Source organism: Trachurus trachurus (genome assembly GCF_905171665.1).
Source record: "Trachurus trachurus genome assembly, chromosome: 19".
Lineage (NCBI taxonomy): Eukaryota > Metazoa > Chordata > Actinopteri > Carangiformes > Carangidae > Trachurus > Trachurus trachurus.
In genome coordinates, this window is record NC_139913.1 from 5,687,376 (window position 1) to 5,704,492 (window position 17,117).

General features: G+C 41.4%; 1 protein-coding gene across 1 annotated transcript in view; it reads right to left on the reverse strand.

The window, feature by feature from the left end:
* Positions 1-1,258: 1,258 nt before the first annotated feature.
* LOC311002959 (vesicle-fusing ATPase-like) overlaps positions 1,259-17,117 on the reverse strand; it is a 28,229-nt gene continuing 12,370 nt past the window's right edge. The window contains exons 10-22 of the mRNA XM_083994577.1: positions 16,565-16,730; positions 16,214-16,288; positions 15,371-15,558; positions 14,034-14,129; positions 13,297-13,453; positions 13,062-13,195; positions 12,528-12,594; positions 12,345-12,424; positions 10,673-10,807; positions 10,362-10,475; positions 4,825-4,880; positions 4,604-4,673; positions 1,259-2,670 (exon numbers count right to left, since the gene is read on the reverse strand). Coding sequence (XP_083850703.1) covers positions 4,643-4,673; positions 4,825-4,880; positions 10,362-10,475; positions 10,673-10,807; positions 12,345-12,424; positions 12,528-12,594; positions 13,062-13,195; positions 13,297-13,453; positions 14,034-14,129; positions 15,371-15,558; positions 16,214-16,288; positions 16,565-16,730 — 1,299 coding nt within the window. The 3' untranslated portion in view covers positions 1,259-2,670; positions 4,604-4,642. The remainder of the gene's footprint in view (positions 2,671-4,603; positions 4,674-4,824; positions 4,881-10,361; positions 10,476-10,672; positions 10,808-12,344; positions 12,425-12,527; positions 12,595-13,061; positions 13,196-13,296; positions 13,454-14,033; positions 14,130-15,370; positions 15,559-16,213; positions 16,289-16,564; positions 16,731-17,117) is intronic.

A 17,117-nucleotide genomic window follows, 5' to 3' on the forward strand; every position in this document is an offset into this window, starting at 1 on the left:
CGCTACATGTTCTGACAGTCCCACCTGCTTCCTATTAATTATATTCAACAACAAAAACACAAGTTACCCAGTAGTGTATAGGCGGTCCTCTCTTTGTGACATAGCTTAGCATTTGCGTCATCTGACTTCTACACAGCCCCTTCCCCCCCCCTCGCCTACCTTTCTGTGTTCAGCCCCCCTCTCCCCCTCCCCTTCCCCCAACCACATACACCTACACCACCACCCTGACTTCCCCCCCGCTATATCCAAAGTTTTGTACAAATGTTTTAAAGTGAATAATTCCCTTTTTATTTTATAATCGTAAATGTTATGTTTTTATAAATATTATTTATTATACAATGTATATATCTGTATGACTGAGCTAAGATTATATATTTGAAGAACAAAACTGTGTCCTGCTCTTTCTTTTTTTTTGCTTCTCAACCAGAAAAACACACACATTAATAACGTTTATACATTAGATATCTGGTGTATCATATCCTATAAACGTGGGCTATTCATTCAGATTTTTATAATGAAGAAATTAGGAATTTAAAAGAATAAATCTGATTTATGCAGCTGTCCCATGAAAAGACCAAAATAAACAATATTTCACACTACTTAGTTTATCATGATTTAATCTTACAATCATCATCATGGAAGTATAAGAAATTACTTAATAAATCAAATGTGTATCCATCCGCATCTGAAAATAATCCCCAAATAAAACTTTCTCCTGTTTGCGAAACCTCTGTTTTAAAGATTGCAGTGCAGTTCCTGTTTTAGGAAATCACCATGAATTTCAACTTTTGTTAGTTTTGGTCATTTCATGGGTCTTTTATTCTGGGAAATTAGGAGTAAACGTCTCGTTAACTTGTGAAATATGGTAGTGGTGAGATTTTGGAGAATGTTTGTTATTGTGCACGATGAGACGATCAAGATGTTAGGTAACACGATGATTCTGAAAGGTATAAAAGTCAAAAGTTCAAAGCTGTCCCCGACGGGAACGCGCATCAGCGGTTTTGCATGAATTTACCTACTCCTAAAACTATAGGGATTATGGCAATGGGCCAATTTGCCAAAATGTTGAACTATCCCTAACCCTAATGAAGAAATTAGGAATTTAAAAGAATAAATCTGATTTATGCAGCTGTCCCATGAAAAGACCAAAATAAACATTATTCCACACTATTAAGTTTATCATGATTTAATCTTACAATCATCATCCTCATCATGGAAGTATAAGAAATTACTTAATAAATCAAACGTGTATCCATCCGCATCTGAAAATAATCCCCAAATAAAACTTTCTCCTGTTTGCGAAACCTCTGTTTTAAAGATTGCGGTGCAGTTCCTATTTTAGGAAATCACCATGAATTTCAACTTTTGTTAGTTTTGGTCATTTCATGGGTCTTTTATTCTGGGAAATTAGGAGTAAACGTCTTGTTAACTTGTGAAATATGGTAGTGGTGACATTTTGGAGAATGTTTGTTATTGTGCACGATGAGACGATCAAGATGTTAGGTAACACGATGATTCTGAAAGGTATAAAAGTCAAAAGTTCAAAGCTATTAATCCACCATTTTTATTTAATTTCACCTGATATATAGAAATATATATATAAAAAAAGACATAATTTCCATTTGCAGCTCTGATACTGAAACATTCCTGCCTCTTTGCTTCTCGTTCATGGAGAAGAAACCAACGTGGAGTGGATGAGCTCCTCTGCAGCCGAGCAGACGCTCTGCAGTAGCTCCGTGGTTCATGTCTGACAGTGTTTACAATCATTGCAACATAAGATGCTGTGGAGGTTAACCACAAAATATCTGAGTGGGTTCATTACGCCCAATTTCTCATAATTATGAAATTATGTGAGGTGATAATTACACTTTATGATTAAAACATGGTGACGAACAGTTGAGATTTTTCACTGGGGATTTTTCTTTTCGTAGAAACCGCAGATATTTCACTTCATGTTTTAACGAAATTATAAAAGTTAATCCAAACATCTGCGTGGAAAAGTCTGAGGGAACTTCCCTTTAAACGTTGGTGGTCGTTGATTTCATAATAATCAGTTTTAGAAACTACAGAGTTTCTCGTTAGTACTAGAATTAATTTATTCATGAAATAAAAAAAAGGTCACATAAGCAAGTGTACACAGTGTGATAAGACCATAGTGAAATCTTTAAGTTCAACTCCTGGAATGATCCGATTATAAATGTATGAGGACAAATAAGGCCTTTATAAACACACAGTATCATAATTAGTGTTTGTGCATGCACATCTACTCGCCTTGTGTCTTTTTTTGTTTGTTTTTGCTTTGACTCTTTCGTATATAAAATCACAACGGAGTGCCAGGAGCATCGCACGGAGATCACAGCACTATCTTCAGGAAATGCAATATACACCAGACACCACTTGTTTTCTCTTATTGTACATGTTCACACGGTGCTGAAGAGGAGCAGGTCGCCTGGTTGGTTGGTTGGTTGGTTGGTTGGTTGGTTGTTGCTGCTGCTGCAGAAAGCTGCAGTGCAGAGAGAGAGAGATAGAAGAGAGAGAGAGAGATAGAGAGAAGTGCACAGAGCTTCGGGGATGGGAAGGAAGGAAGGATGCAGAGAGAGAGAGATGGAAACTTATCTCTCTTGCTGGCTTCCTCCTGCCAGCCTCTTTCAGGCTTCCGTTCCTCAGCAACTGAGTGAAGAGAGACAAATAAAAGTGAGAAGAGACAGGCAGGCAAAGGAGACATGCTGCCACAAGAGAGCACCTGTCTAGTCGACCTATTTTTAGGCACGCTGTGTGTCATAACTATACCATAAGTCTCTGAGGCTGCGATGAGAAACAAAAAGCTCTCGCTGCCTGCAAGTTGAAAAGTTGCTCCAAGTTTTTTTTTTGTGTGTGTGTGTGTGTTGTTGTTCATCAACCCTGAGGGGTGTTTCACCGAGCAGGATTAGCAAGTTAGCCCCACAACTTTGAAAAAAAAAGAGAGAAAAAGCTTCTGAAACTTTGCCCTTTTGTCAGCAGCGATCAACACGTAAGAGTGAGTCACATTAATTAGCTGACATCACCGCTGAGCACGGCTGTGATTACTGCTTCATGTGATTATAGTGCATCACACGAGGGAAGTAAAAAGTCACCGTCATACTTCAGACTAATTTAAACATAGAAAATCCTACAGCACTTCAAAGCCACAGATTACAAGACTATTAAGATAGTTAGGGATACTTATTGCAGCTTTATAAACATCACGTATTAATATGATATATCTTATTTATTATTTATTTGTACAGAAACTGCAAGTGTAAAAACATCAGGCTTTTTCTTTTTTGTCCTGGGGTCATGTCATTTATATAATCATGTACGTAATCTGCTAACTACCACAAGCATTTACTTCCTGTACAGACATGACAGTCTTTTTTATCAAATGATAGATGCGTAAGAAAATAAGTGTTTCTCAAATATTGAAATGATCCCATTAAAAGGAGCTATTTATAAGTTTTGCTGTTGCTACATAGCTAAGCATTAGCATCAGTACCTGTTAAAGGGATAGTTCAACATTTTGGCAAATTAGCCAATTGCCATAATCCCTATAGATTTAGCAGTAGGTTCTTGCCTTTAATTGTCAGTGCAAGCTATTTTTAGAACGGCAGAGCTCAGAGCTATGCTACGGAGGCTAATGGGATTTCTTGGCTTCTCTCATCAAACTCATCAAATACACAATCCAACAACTCCAAAACGCTCTGGTGGTTGTTTTCGAGGTAAATGCAGAGACTGCTTGCTGAAAAACTGCCCCCGACGGGAACGTGCATCAGCGGTTTTGCATGAATTTACCTCGAAAACAACTCTGTCTCATAACGTTCTGTTATTATCTCATAGTGTGGTGAATGTGCAGGTCACAACTTGTCCACCAGAGCATTTTGGAGTTGTTGGATTGTGTATTTGATGAGTTTGATGAGGGAAACCAAGAAATCCCATTAGTCACCGTAGCGTAGCTCTGAGCAGCTCACGGCTCTGCTCTGCCGTTCTAAAAATAGCTTGCACCGACAATTAAAGGTAACAAACCTACTGCTATGACTATAGGGATTATGGCAATGGGCCAATTTGCCAAAATGTTGAACTATCCCTCTAACTAACCAGTCTTCCCATACAGAACGTGTTACAACACGTTCTCAGCAGAAGCTTCTTCCTCAGGACAAACTGGATGCTACACTGACTTGGTATTGGTAATGACGAGACAGGTGGAATAGGAAGCTAGCTGGTTAGCATGCTAGCTTCAGATGAAGAAAAGAAATGGTAGGACAAAAGAAGCGTAACGTTTTACTGATGTTGTCGCTGTTGCAATTGCAGAACCTACAAAATAGCTCGTTTAAGGCAGTTCAAGTAACAGAATTAACAAAAATACAACATTTTGAATCATTCATAAGGCAGATTGATACAACTTCTGTTCCTACTGACTCTTGTTTGTCTTTATTATTCTGTATAACATCAGTTCAGTGCAGGACATCGAGCTCCGAGGGCATAACTCACTGGAGTGAACTCAGAGTTTACACCAAGCCCCCTTCGCCTTCACCCGCACCAGAAAACGGTGAGTAGAGAGTGTAGCGTTGCAGCCTGATGCAGGCCTTACCACTGAAGGATGCCTCTTTTCACTGCGGCTCCACTCAGTCTAGATTGCTTCAAACTTATTCGAGCCCAGTCTGTGCAGGAGCAGAGAAAGACGAAGAGTGTGTTATCAATCACACTCGATACAATGGTCACAATGTAAACGTTTAGGTTTTTGTCCTTTTCTTTACTGCACAAGTGACAGATGTGTACAGTACATCACGGCGTTGGATTTAAAATACTTACGCTCCTTCGTCCCTCAGTAGACTCAGGAACTTGCTAACTCTGTAGTCAGGATCCATCTAAAAAAAAAAAAGCACAGTGCGAACGTGAACATGCATTCAGTGCAAAAAAAAACAAGCTCCCACTCTTTCCAACAGGTCTTATTTCTATCTGGAACAAACACAGGTTTAATTTGAAATTCAGAAGCGAGGTGTTGAAACATCAGAGCAGAAAGTGTCAGGTCCTGGAGTTCGTGCCTCGGTGCGAACAAACAGGAGGGAGGGGAGAGGAAGTCAAATTAATGGCAACCCACGGCGCAATAACTTACACTTGGTGTGGAATTGCCTGTAGCTACTGGAATGAAGACATGAGAGCAGCGAGAAACGCAGGAATGAGAGGAAAAAAGATGAAGAAGAAGGAGAAGGAGAAGAACAAGACTGCAGGCTGACGATGAATGTGTACGTGTAGCTGTGCGGCTGTTTGCAGCAAGTCCCGGCAAACACAGGTTCATACTTCTTCTTAGGGCTCGCGATCGTGTGTGTGTGTGTGTGTGTGTGTGTGTGTGTGGAGAGGGGGGCCTTCAGGGTGCAGAGCATGGCTGTATTTGTGCATACCACAGCAATTACACAGCATCCAGCCTCAACAAACAGGCCGTACACATCATCAACATACCACAGACACACAGCCAGTCAGTCAGTCAGTCAGTCAGTCAGTCACTCTGGGAAATTAACACCAGCCAGCGGTGCAGCAGTCAGATTTAGGTCAATCTCCACCTCTGCTGCTGCTGTTCGCTGCTGCTGCTCGCTGTTGCTCGCTGCACGCCTGCTACCTGTTTCGTCAGGTAACCAAACGTTACTTAGAAGCCGGACTAGTCGCTGTGGGCTGCTGGATCCAAACAAATTCCTGTCTTGGGAGCTGTGAAAAGAGAAGCTGCTGCGAATCAAAGGGATCTGTGGATCAAGCAGCAGCAGCTCCAGCAGCAGCAGCAGCAGCAACAGCAGCAGCAGCACAGTGTGAGCATGGTGAGGCTCAGGGCTGAGGTGAGCTGAGCAATACCTTAAGAGGAAGAAAAAAAAGAAAAGTATTTTGGATCTCAAGTGATATCCGTCAAGCAAAGCCTCTATATGGACGATCCACCATGTTTTACTACACTTCCATGAAGTTGTGGGATTTGCAAACTGAGGATTAGAAACAGAATCGATGCCGTGCAGACTGACACATCCTGACTTCTCAGACCACGCTCACATTCAGCAGCAGCAGCGCCGGGGGGTTGTGTTGCATTTGCGGCCCGGGGCATGTTGTTTCATATGCGGGGCGAGACAATAAAAATCTGATCCGGGAAGTCCACTCAGAGGAATTGATTTATGTGTTTAAGATCTTATTAGAGGCCAAACCGCAGCGCAGTGGTTTGTAAGGGCTCACACACAGATTTTTTGTTTTACAACGTCACATAAGACATTTGACAACTAAAAGGCCTCGTGCTGTGAAAATCAGTTCACAGTTCATTTTGCTTTTTAAATTCAATTTACAGAGGTCAAGGTCAAGTTCAGCCTCCTTAAACCCTGACATACAATTACACAGGTGAACAACTGTGAGGTATCTGAGCAGAGCAGAATAGAGACTTTATTGTCATTGCTTTAGAAACAACGATATTGTTTTTATTCTTGCCTTTTTATAGTTTTACGACGACTTATCGTGTTTCTTTTTTACATTTCTTGCGCTGCACTTTTGCACCTTTGTTCTGCCAGCACAAACTGCTGCTGAACTGTGTTTCGTTGTTGTTTCAAAAGCAATGACAATAAAGTTTCTATTCTACTCTATTCTATACAGATATTGTCCTCCGAGTTAACTGGAACAAGCTCGCCAACAGTAGACTTCCACGTCAACAAGTGGGTTATCCATGAGCTTGTCATCTTCATGTTAGTTTACCCTGAGAATAATGATAAACCTTCTTTAGATAGCACCTGTCTTAACATAAGGTGTTTGTATAGATATAAATAATTTAAGATGCATTAAAATGAAAGAGAAAACTGTGACAAACAAAAGATACAACCAATGAAAAGTAAAATTCTGTGACCCATGGTGTTTAAAACCGAAAATTACAGTATAAAAAATAATATAGAATAGGTGCATCACTGGTTGGCTAATGGGTTAAAAATGCCTTTATTTTTTAAATAAAAGTGAGTTTTAAAAAGAGATTTAATGAGCTGGTTAACCTGCACAAGCACCGATTGATTGTCACTCTGGTGAGACTGGACATTAAGTATTTTATATCTGAAACTATTAAACGTGTTCAAAAAAGAAAATTGAATTTGATCCCATTATGGATCTTAAAATTAGTGTAATAACTCATCTATCAGACAATGTAGCCCAAACTTTGTGCACAATTCTATTTTCGAGTAAATCTGGGGTGAAAGTGGGGTAGTTTTTTTCCGCATTGGATAATGCAGGCGAGTGAATTATGCGTCACATTGCTCACGATTCATCACGATTCATCAGCCAGTGATATCAAGATCCGTCATCTGTCAATCAAATGTCTGAGAAAAACCAGGAAGCTTTGACAGCGAGTCATGGTTTTTGCAGAGCTTGAGTTGTTGTGAGCAGTTTTGTGAGTTTTGAGAGAGTTATTATCTAGTGTGCAGTTACAGTTGCAAGAGAGTGAAACACTGTGTCCCGCCCCAAACATTGAATATCCTACCTGTTCGATAACGCCCAACCAAATTTGTTTCCTTATTCGTGGAATCTCATGGAAGGAGGTGGGACAAACAGGATAAATGGCCATTTCTGAAAACCTTAAACTATTCCAACATGTTCAACAGGTGGAGTCCACACCTGAGTGATGTCACAGTAGGTAGATTCATGTGTATATGAAGCAGATTATATCACTATATAACTGCACCATGATGCAGCAGAAGCAGCAGAGAGGAGAGGATGCTGCGACAGTGACAGATGTTAGTGACAGTAAAATATTAGTAAAAAAAAAGAAAGAAAACAAAACAAAACTATAATTTTCAGCTTTGTGGACTGTTGTTGTTAGCCCCCTCCACCACCACCACCACCACCACTACCCCCGAGCCACGCTGGCTCCTACAGTTTATGTTTACAACTCTACCCACGCTATTTCCTGTGCCTTTTACGGTGCCAGAATAATTTGGCCAAAAAATTATAATTATAATATACTAATAACAAAAATAAAACCGACCAGCATGTTTGCCTCTGAATGAAATGAAACCCAGGCGATTCCGCCCCAGTCTGACCAAAATACAAGGAACCCGGAGTTTGCTGCTGATGAGGGTTCAGGTCTTCAGCGATAGCGCGGCTGCGGTCCAGTCGCGTTCCTGCGCTGGCACCGGACTGAATTCCACCGGGGGTTTTCTTCCCTCGTCGTGTTATTGAAGCGAGCGAGCGAGCAGAATGCGAGCCACAAAGCTGAGCTGAGTGGGCGAGTGATGGAGAATAATGTTTTTTAATAAGCTGTGCTGTATGTGTCTGTAAAAGCATCCACAAACGTTAAAAAAAAACAACGAGGGGAATCGTTATCTGATGGGACGTCACTCTCAGAATCATCACCCTCATTTTTTCATTCAGTCATTATCCGGCTGTTTTGACAGGGTCAGGGCCTCTGGAAGAATTTAATCTAATTTAATTTGGGGCGAAAACAGAAGTAACTAAAAGCAATTTTAACAGTGACTCTTACAAAATGCATAAAAACACAGGGCCAAACCACAAAAAGCCCCTGAAGGCAACTTAAAAAAAAGGTGAGCAGACTTAATCCCTTCTGTTCTCATCTCCATACATATATGACTGCTGCGCCGACAGGAAGCCAGGAATCTGCTGAGGGTTGGTGGTCTATGTTTTCATTTTTGTTTCCATAGTTGGATGGATTTAATACATAATATGTCTGTTTCTTTTCTTTTTTTTTTGCTGTTGTTAACTTGGCCCATCTGTTGGCCTATAGGATGACTGATCTGAATTGTAGGTAAACCAAAACCATGAAGTGTGTATGATTGTTCTTACGAGTAGCTTCCCTGTGATTCAGAGCGCATGAATGTAAGTTGGAAAGCCGTGCAAGAACATGGTTTCATAACTATGAACGCGTTGGAATCGCGGCTGTGTTTTTTCTTTTTTTTTTTTTTGGGGAGAACGGTTTGTGAACTAGAAACGTCCTGGATCCCTCTGCTCAACAAATCATCAGCAAAGCCGCACAGTTTTTCATTCCAGCTAATGGATGACAGTTTGCTGCGCTGTGTGAGAGACAGATTCTGTTGACTGTTGAGAATGCCGGCCAGATGTCGAGGAAGAGGAGGGACAGGCAGCTCGAAGCTCAGACCACACTATTAGAAAAACAATAACACGCCAGGCCGAGCCAATTCAAAATGTGTGTTTCGGATAAAAAATGTGATGAGTGAGTTCTTGAAAAGACACGACTGCCTCGCTCCTTCCACGGATTACCTGCGCCAAAAGGGTTACTGGATCTTCTGCTAATCCAAACCCACCGGCCCACCACTAGAATCTGTATTTATCAGATGATTTTATAGACTTATATGGAGATGCTTTGTGCCAAATGATAGGAATAATAATGGGAATATGAATAATAATGACATTTATGATAATTTCCATCTTATTTGGGTGTGTATATGGAGTAAAAAAAAAAAGCTCATTAGCACCAAACAAACCTCAGCTCAGGGAGATGGGATTTGGTCATAAAGTTTTAACATTAGAGTTAGTCAAGTTCAATTGAGGAACTACAGTTTTTGTCACATCCATTTTGGCTTCTATTTTCTCCCCTGGAGGTTTCTGCTCATCTTAAAGGGATAGTTCACTCAAAATTGAAATTTCTAAGGGCTGGGAGAAGTTTCAGAGTCCTCTGTGCCTTCTCTGAGTTACAGCGGGGCTCGGCGCAGCACTGCATGTCTATATGACGGTAGCGAACGGAGCTCACTTTTCTTCGTCCAAAAAGACACACCAAAAAACATCCAAATACCTCTATAGTGCTCGTCTGTAATGTCCCTCTTGTATTGAAGCCCCAACATGAGAAATTGTTCTGAAAAAAATTAAATAAGTCTATATTTTAAGCTTGTTTGTAGCGGAAGCTCCCAGTGTCTCAGTTCACTGCTTTGCCTGTGTCTGTGCAAATCTCGCGCGATTTGCGGAGCCGTGAACTGGGTGTCAATGCAAATCGCGCGAGATTTGCACAGACACAGGCAAAGCATTTGGATGTTTTTTGGTGTGTCTTTTTGGACGAAGAAAAGTGAGCCCCGTTCGCTACCGTCATATGGCAGTGCAGAGCTGCGCCGAGCCCCCCTGTAACCCTCTGTAACTGACATGAGGGTGAGTAGATAATGAGTGAAATTTCAATTTTGAGTGAACTATCCCTTTAAACCAAAGTCAAGTATCACAAAGGTGATTTCAGTTCACCCAGAGTGAGACATGAATGTCTGCACCACGTTTCACAGCAATCTGTCCGAAAACCACAAATGTAAACCTCATGGTGGAGGAGGAGAAGGTGAAAGCGTTGGACTAGAATAAACAATGGCTACAACAGATGCAAAGTATCTCACCTGTGCAGCCATTTCAATCAGCATGAGCAGCTTTTTGATGCCGATCCACACTCCTTGGTCCTTCACAACTTTCGCTATGGTGGCTCGCTCCTTCTCCTGGAAACTGCCCAGCAGCTGTGGAGCAGGAGGAAGAAGACAGAAAGGGGGGAAAGAGGCTTTAATTCAGCAAATTGAGAAATGTGCTCAAAAATTGTAAATAAAAATATCACTTTCCTAATCTGATCATCTTTAACACCTTAGCAGACAAAGTAAACATTGTTCGAAGCTGCAGAAATCTGAGTGTTATTGAAGTACAGTGCACTTCCTGTTACCTCCAGGGCCTCGACCAGCTGCTCTCCATTCGAGATGTTGGGAATGTGGATGGTGGTGCTGAAAGCATCCAACATCTCCATTTCCCTGAGGACGTCTTTACGACTCGTGGTGCCAATGATCAGCAGCTTACGACCCTGGAAGACGAGAAGGCGCGAGCCGAGAATTCAATTTGTTAAAATTCAACCCGTTCGTTCATGTGATTCAGTCGTTTTCTACAGTCCCACCATAGTTTTTCGCTAGTTGTTATTACAAGTACCTGGCAAACGTCTTATTGTTGCAGTGGTGAAACAGCTCAGAACAGAACGACTTCGATATAACGTTACAACGCAAACAAGGAATATTGTTTCCCAAGCAGAACTTCCAGACAATGAAGAGTCTTGGTTCGGTTTGTGATGATTTATCCGTTTCATTATGAACAGGGAAGGAAGAACACAGGAGATAGAGGGGCAGACATAATGACTCCAATCATGACTTCCAAATTATAGATAATAAAATCCAACACTGTCGTTTCAACATCGTTATTGGGAATTTTACTTTGGAAAAACAAAACACGACCTTGGGAAATCACTGGACTTCGCTGAAGACGGATGAGGAGCTAGAAAGTGATGCAGCGCAGCGGGAACGGTCAAACCTTTGTGTATTAATGTATGTTGGACTTCAGACATCCTGTGGCCAGAGTAAGATAATAAGAGACAGTAGTGGAGGTTTGCTTTGTTTAATGTTTTTCTACCTAAAAAACTCTTTAAGGAGTTATTGCAAAGGTGAGTGTGCTGTGTAATGTGTCAGGGATGTAAATGTGTTGAGCTTTGTGGACTCGTTGCACTCATTTAAGTCACCGTGAACTGGATCACAGAGAAAAAAAAAGAAGGGAGGAGAGGGAAGAGGGAAGAGGAAAGAGGGAGGGAGTGAGGAGAGAAGAAGAGCACAAGAGAAAACAACAGAAGACAACAGGAGAGAAGACAAACATGAGCAGGGAAGGAAGAAAGAAAGAGAAGCTAAAGAACTGTAGCTCCGCTAAGCCGATGAGCTGGACCAGGAGGAGGAAGGAGACGAAGACGAAGACGAAGGGGAAGAAGAGAGGAGGCAGAGGAGTGGCGAGGCGAGCAGACTGGGGGATTATGGCTGCCGGCTGCCCCCCCATGGCGTGGGGGGTTGTGATGCTGCATGCAGATGAGGTGCCACACAGGCGGTGGTGCTGCCAGGTCCTGGCTCTCTCACAGAGCCCATTCTCCTCCGTGTCCCCCCGGCCTCCCCTGGCCCCCGGCTCCCCGCTGGGCCCAGCGCTTTACAACCCCAGAGGGGCAACTGCAGCCAGGCATTCAGCACCAGGCCCCGCGCCACTTCTCATGCACATGCAGCCATATAGCGGGGCTATACTCTCATTCACAAACCCATCAACAACAGACACACACACACAAACTACAAGCAAAGAAAACTATGAGAAATGGGGTCTCTCTCTCTACCACCACCACCATTCACTCGGAGCACAACGGGGCCTGAAACCAAAACAGTGGCTAATAACCATACACTCACACACACATGCCAGTCGCAGCCAAAAGACCTCCAACAATTCCTCACAAGACTTTGTTGTGCACTGGCATCCATAAGATCTGCTGCCCTCTCTCTGCCACCTCGGGACTAGCACGGCCACGCTGAGCAGCAGGTCGTTACCTTGGGAGGAGGTTTCTTCAGCAGCACCAGCAGAGCTTGCAACACCAGGTTGGAGAATCGAGGGCCGATCGGGACGTAGTCTGAGGATGACACGGATCGTTTTTCTCATTCCTACATTTAATTCTTATTTGCATCTGGTTGAAAATAACTTCTTGTGGTTTAAAAACTTGGGAGTCGTCTTACCCAACAGGCGTTCAATGTCGTCTACAACCACACAGCTCAGCTGGGATTTGTAGGCATCTTCAAATATCTAGCACAGAAGAGAAAAAAAAAAGAAAAAGTGCAGTCAGGTTGGATCAGAGTGAAATCTGTTTTTTTTTTTAATGCACAATCAGAAAGCACTAAAAAATAATCTTCCGGTTATGGCGTTAGTAAAACGCCTGCTGGTTTGGGTTTTCAAAAGTGGTGTGTGTAAATGCTTTCCATCTTTCTTGAGTCACTTTGAGTTCTTAGGTCCAAGTTCAAATTCATTTCCACATGTGTCATATTAAAGCAGTCAGGCAATAAATCTGTTAAGTGGAGATTATTCTGAACAGCATCCACAAGATGAGGAACAACAGCAACGGCCTGAACCGCATGAAATTCACCATCTTACTCGCATCTGTGCTGGAAACAAACTTTCAACAACTCTTAAACTTTTCGAGACCTGCAGATTAATCTTTTCACTCTGTTTTTAGACTTTCAGGAAAAACACATTCAGTATTTTTTTTCGATTACTTTTTTGATGGCTTGGCACTTGGCGATCTCCGAGTGTCCGATCATCTTGTCGGGGGAGCAGATCTTGATGAAGGGGAACTGGGAGTCTTCAGAAATCTTAGCTGCCAGCGCTGTTTTCCCACTGTTGGGTGGACCTGAGGGATGTGAATAACGATAATATTAATAACCACTAATCAATCATCTGTTAAACTGAAATGATTTGGCCATTGACTGAGGTCGTGTGTGTTTGTTTTACCTTCCAGGAGCACAGAGACGAGCGGCGTGCGGTCGCTGTTCTTAGTCTGCTGCACCAGCAGCTCCCCGTCGTCCAGCACCGCCGACACCGGGTCGCCCCACCGGATGATACCGTTCATGATGTAGCTGGCGTAGTCTTCCTGGTTGGTACCAAACGCCTGGAGGAGAGAGAGATTTATTATGAATTATAAAATATTATAACTATTTTTAGAGGATTGACTTGACTTGAAAGGAATTAATGAACGAACAAGGGGGGTAGTGTTTATTACAGGGTTCCTACACATTTGAAATGTCCAAATTCCATACTTTTTCCAAACTTCTCTGTAAAAAATCCAAATAATTTGTGATATTTGAGTAAATAGATGTGTATCATGTAAAGAAATTCACGCAATTAATCATTTGTTTTCAATATTCTGAATGTGTAAGCCATTATGTCACCAAATCATTTTCTAGGTACAATAGCACATACAAAATAATTAACCCAAATAACTTCACATAAGACTAAACCCAGATAAGTGTTAAGATAAATATATTTCCATACAATAGTTTCCATTTTCCACACTTTTCCATACTTGCGCAGAAACCCTGGTATTAATAACTCTGAACTTTAGATATTTTGTACAATAACAGGATGTGAATTTCACATTAACCGGATGTGTTTTGTATTCTTCTTTATTCTAGCTATTGTAAATTTAAGTTGAGAGCGAGAGAGAGAGATGTGGATGTGGAGCAACTTACAGGCTTGATGTCGTTATTCAGTGAAGCGAGGAAGTCCAACCTGCTGACCACCAGCTTCTCTGCCGTCTCAATGTTTACCTCCACTGTGTTGCTGGCCTGCAACAGAAACAATGTATACATCACAATACCAAAACCGGTACCAACATGTACTTCGATACTTTTCCGAATAAAAAGAGAACACAAAAATGTCATTATTGACTTTATTTTAATAGAAAATATTAGAACTATAATCAGTAAATCAGTAAACAATCACTGCTGCTGCAGGTTTAAAATCAAAATTTCCATCAATATTAATTTCTAAACACTTCCTAAGTTAAAACATTAGTGTTCTGTTCTTTAAATGAATGAATATGAACTCGTTTTCTTTGCATTTATTTGAGGTCTGAAAACACTGCATCTTTTTTGTTATATTGACCAGTTGTAATTTTTTGGGAGAAATTGTTATCAGTAGTTTATAGAATGAAACAAAAACGTTCATTTTATTCAAACACACACCTAGCCCAGTGTTTCCCATACATAGACCAATAATATGTATGTACAAACACAAAATATACCAGTTACTTTCATTACTGGATGAACTCCATGCCCCCCGCCCCCCACCCACACCCACCCCTACCAGTGAAATCCATGACATGAGGTATTGCACATTTAGATTGCACAATGTGTCAGGAGACAATGTGCTCCCTCAGAGCAGAAAGGTCATAGAGAGACGGAGGGAGGGAGGGAAGAGTAAGTGCTTAGAGGAGTGAAGAGAAACGTCACAGCCATCAGACATGTGTAAGGCCCTTGTCTGTTATTTATCATCACCCTACAATATCTGCTGCTCCGTGTGTGTGTATGTGTGTGTGTGGAGGGGGCACAGCACTTAACAGATGAGAACTCCACCTTATCTACGTACATGTCCCGCCGAGTTGTGTAGATTTGAGCCTGTGCACCTGATAAAACACTTAAACTGAGGGTGCACACACACACGTTACACCCAGCGACCCCGCCCAATAATTAGATATTAAGCACCTTGTAACCTTGGTTTTGAAAGGTGCTATAGAAATAAAGTTTATTATTATTATTATTATTATTATTATTATTATTATTATTATTATTATTATTATTATTATTATTATTATTAAGAGTAGGAGTAATTCATCAAATGAGATGTGAGGATTTGCTGCCTCTCTCTGATTCATTTTGTCCAAAACAAGCTGTGAAGAAGACGACGACGAAGACAGCTGAGAGGTGAATGACTAATCAATAATAAAAAACCCAAACTCATGCAATTCCTCTCCTCTGAGAATCAACGTGAGTCATAATTATAACCCCAAAAAATAAACGAGTCTGACCTTAATGTGTCTGTTCATGGCGGTGGACTGGGCAGCCCTGACTAAACCCTCCAGCTCGGCGCCGCTGTAGTTCTTCGTCTCCACCGCCAGCTCCTTGATGTCCACGTCGCCGGAGAGCAGTTCGTGCTGACGCATCCTCGCTGTGTGGATGGTGAGGATCTGAATGCGACCTTTCTCATCCGGTAACCCTGAGAGCAGAGAGGGGGAAATATACGGGATTTAATACTCTTATTTTTTATGTTTCCAACTCAAATTTATTGCATACACTGCAAAAACTCAAAATCTTTCCAAGAATATTTATCATATTTCTTGTCAAAATGTCTCATTTCTAGTCTAAACTTATCTCTTTCCACTTAAAATAAGACTCATCATCTCAAAATTAACTTGTTTTTAGATCATTTTCACTTGGTTCAAACTAATTTTCACTTGAAATAAGTAGAAAAATCTGCCAGCCAGTGATAGCAAGTTTTTTTTTTGCTTGTAATAAGAAAGAAAAACTTGCTCCACTATCAGATTCGTCTATTTCAAGTGAAAATATGCTTGAAAAAAAGTAAAAAAAAGCGTCTAAAAACAAGCTACTTTTTAATGTGATGAGTCTTATTTTAAGTATAATGACATTTGTTTTGACTAGAAATTTCATTTTGACTAAAAATAAGACAGATATTCTTGGTAAGATTTTGAGTTTTTGCAATGTACAGTAGCTTAATCATATTTTGAAATGCATAAAAGAGAGGAGAATATAATGCTTTTATTTTGTTGGTCTGGATTCTGATTTTGTGACAATATATTATTAATAAAAAAATGCAAATTTCACAGTAGTTAAATGCACTCTTCTGTTCTCACCAATCTCCATCTTCACCTCCAGTCTTCCCGGCCTCAACAAGGCCTCGTCTATCAGGTCTGGCCTGTTGGTCATACCTGAGGGGGGGACAGATGGACAGATAGAGGGAAGGATGGAGAGCAGAAGGGGGGAAAGAAAAGATGAGCAAGAGATGAGATAAAGTGCAGATGTTCAGGGATGACATGACAGACTGTGTGTGTGTGTGTGTGTGTGTGTGTGTGTGTGTGTGTGTGTGTGTGTGTGTGTGTGTGTGTGTGTGTGTGTGTGTGTGTGTGTGTGTGTGTGTGTGTGTGTGTGTGTGTGTGTGTGTGTGTGTGTGTGTGTGTGTGTGTGTGTGTGTGTAGGCTGAGCACCTATGACCAGGATGTTGTTGAGCTGCTCCACTCCATCGATCTTAGACAGCAGCTGGTTGACCACGGTGTCGTGGACTCCCGTGCTGCCGGCCATGCTGCCACGCTGTTTACAGATCGCGTCGATCTCGTCGAAGATGATGATGTGAAGGCCGCTGTTGGCGCCGAGCTGTTGAACACAGAGAAAGAGGGAGAGGAGGATAAAGCAGTGAGGTGCTTTTCTCTTACAAGATGCAGGAATAAGACCAGTTTGTTGATTTGTGACTGTGGGTGTACAAGTTATTTAGGTAAAAGCATAAATTTATATGAAACCTTTCACATCCAGAATATACTAATGGATCAATTTAAGGACTTTTCTATCCCTTAAATCTTCCTGGGTTTAGTTTAAAGCTAGATAACAGTTCAAATACTGTAGAAATCCTATTTTCACCTTCTTGTTTTGACAAGTTTAGCTATCGTATGGAATAAAATGCACAACAGCATTTCTGAGACTCTCCTAACAGAAGCTGCATTTGCATTTTCTTACATTTTAATGATGCTGTGTTTAGTTCCTGGG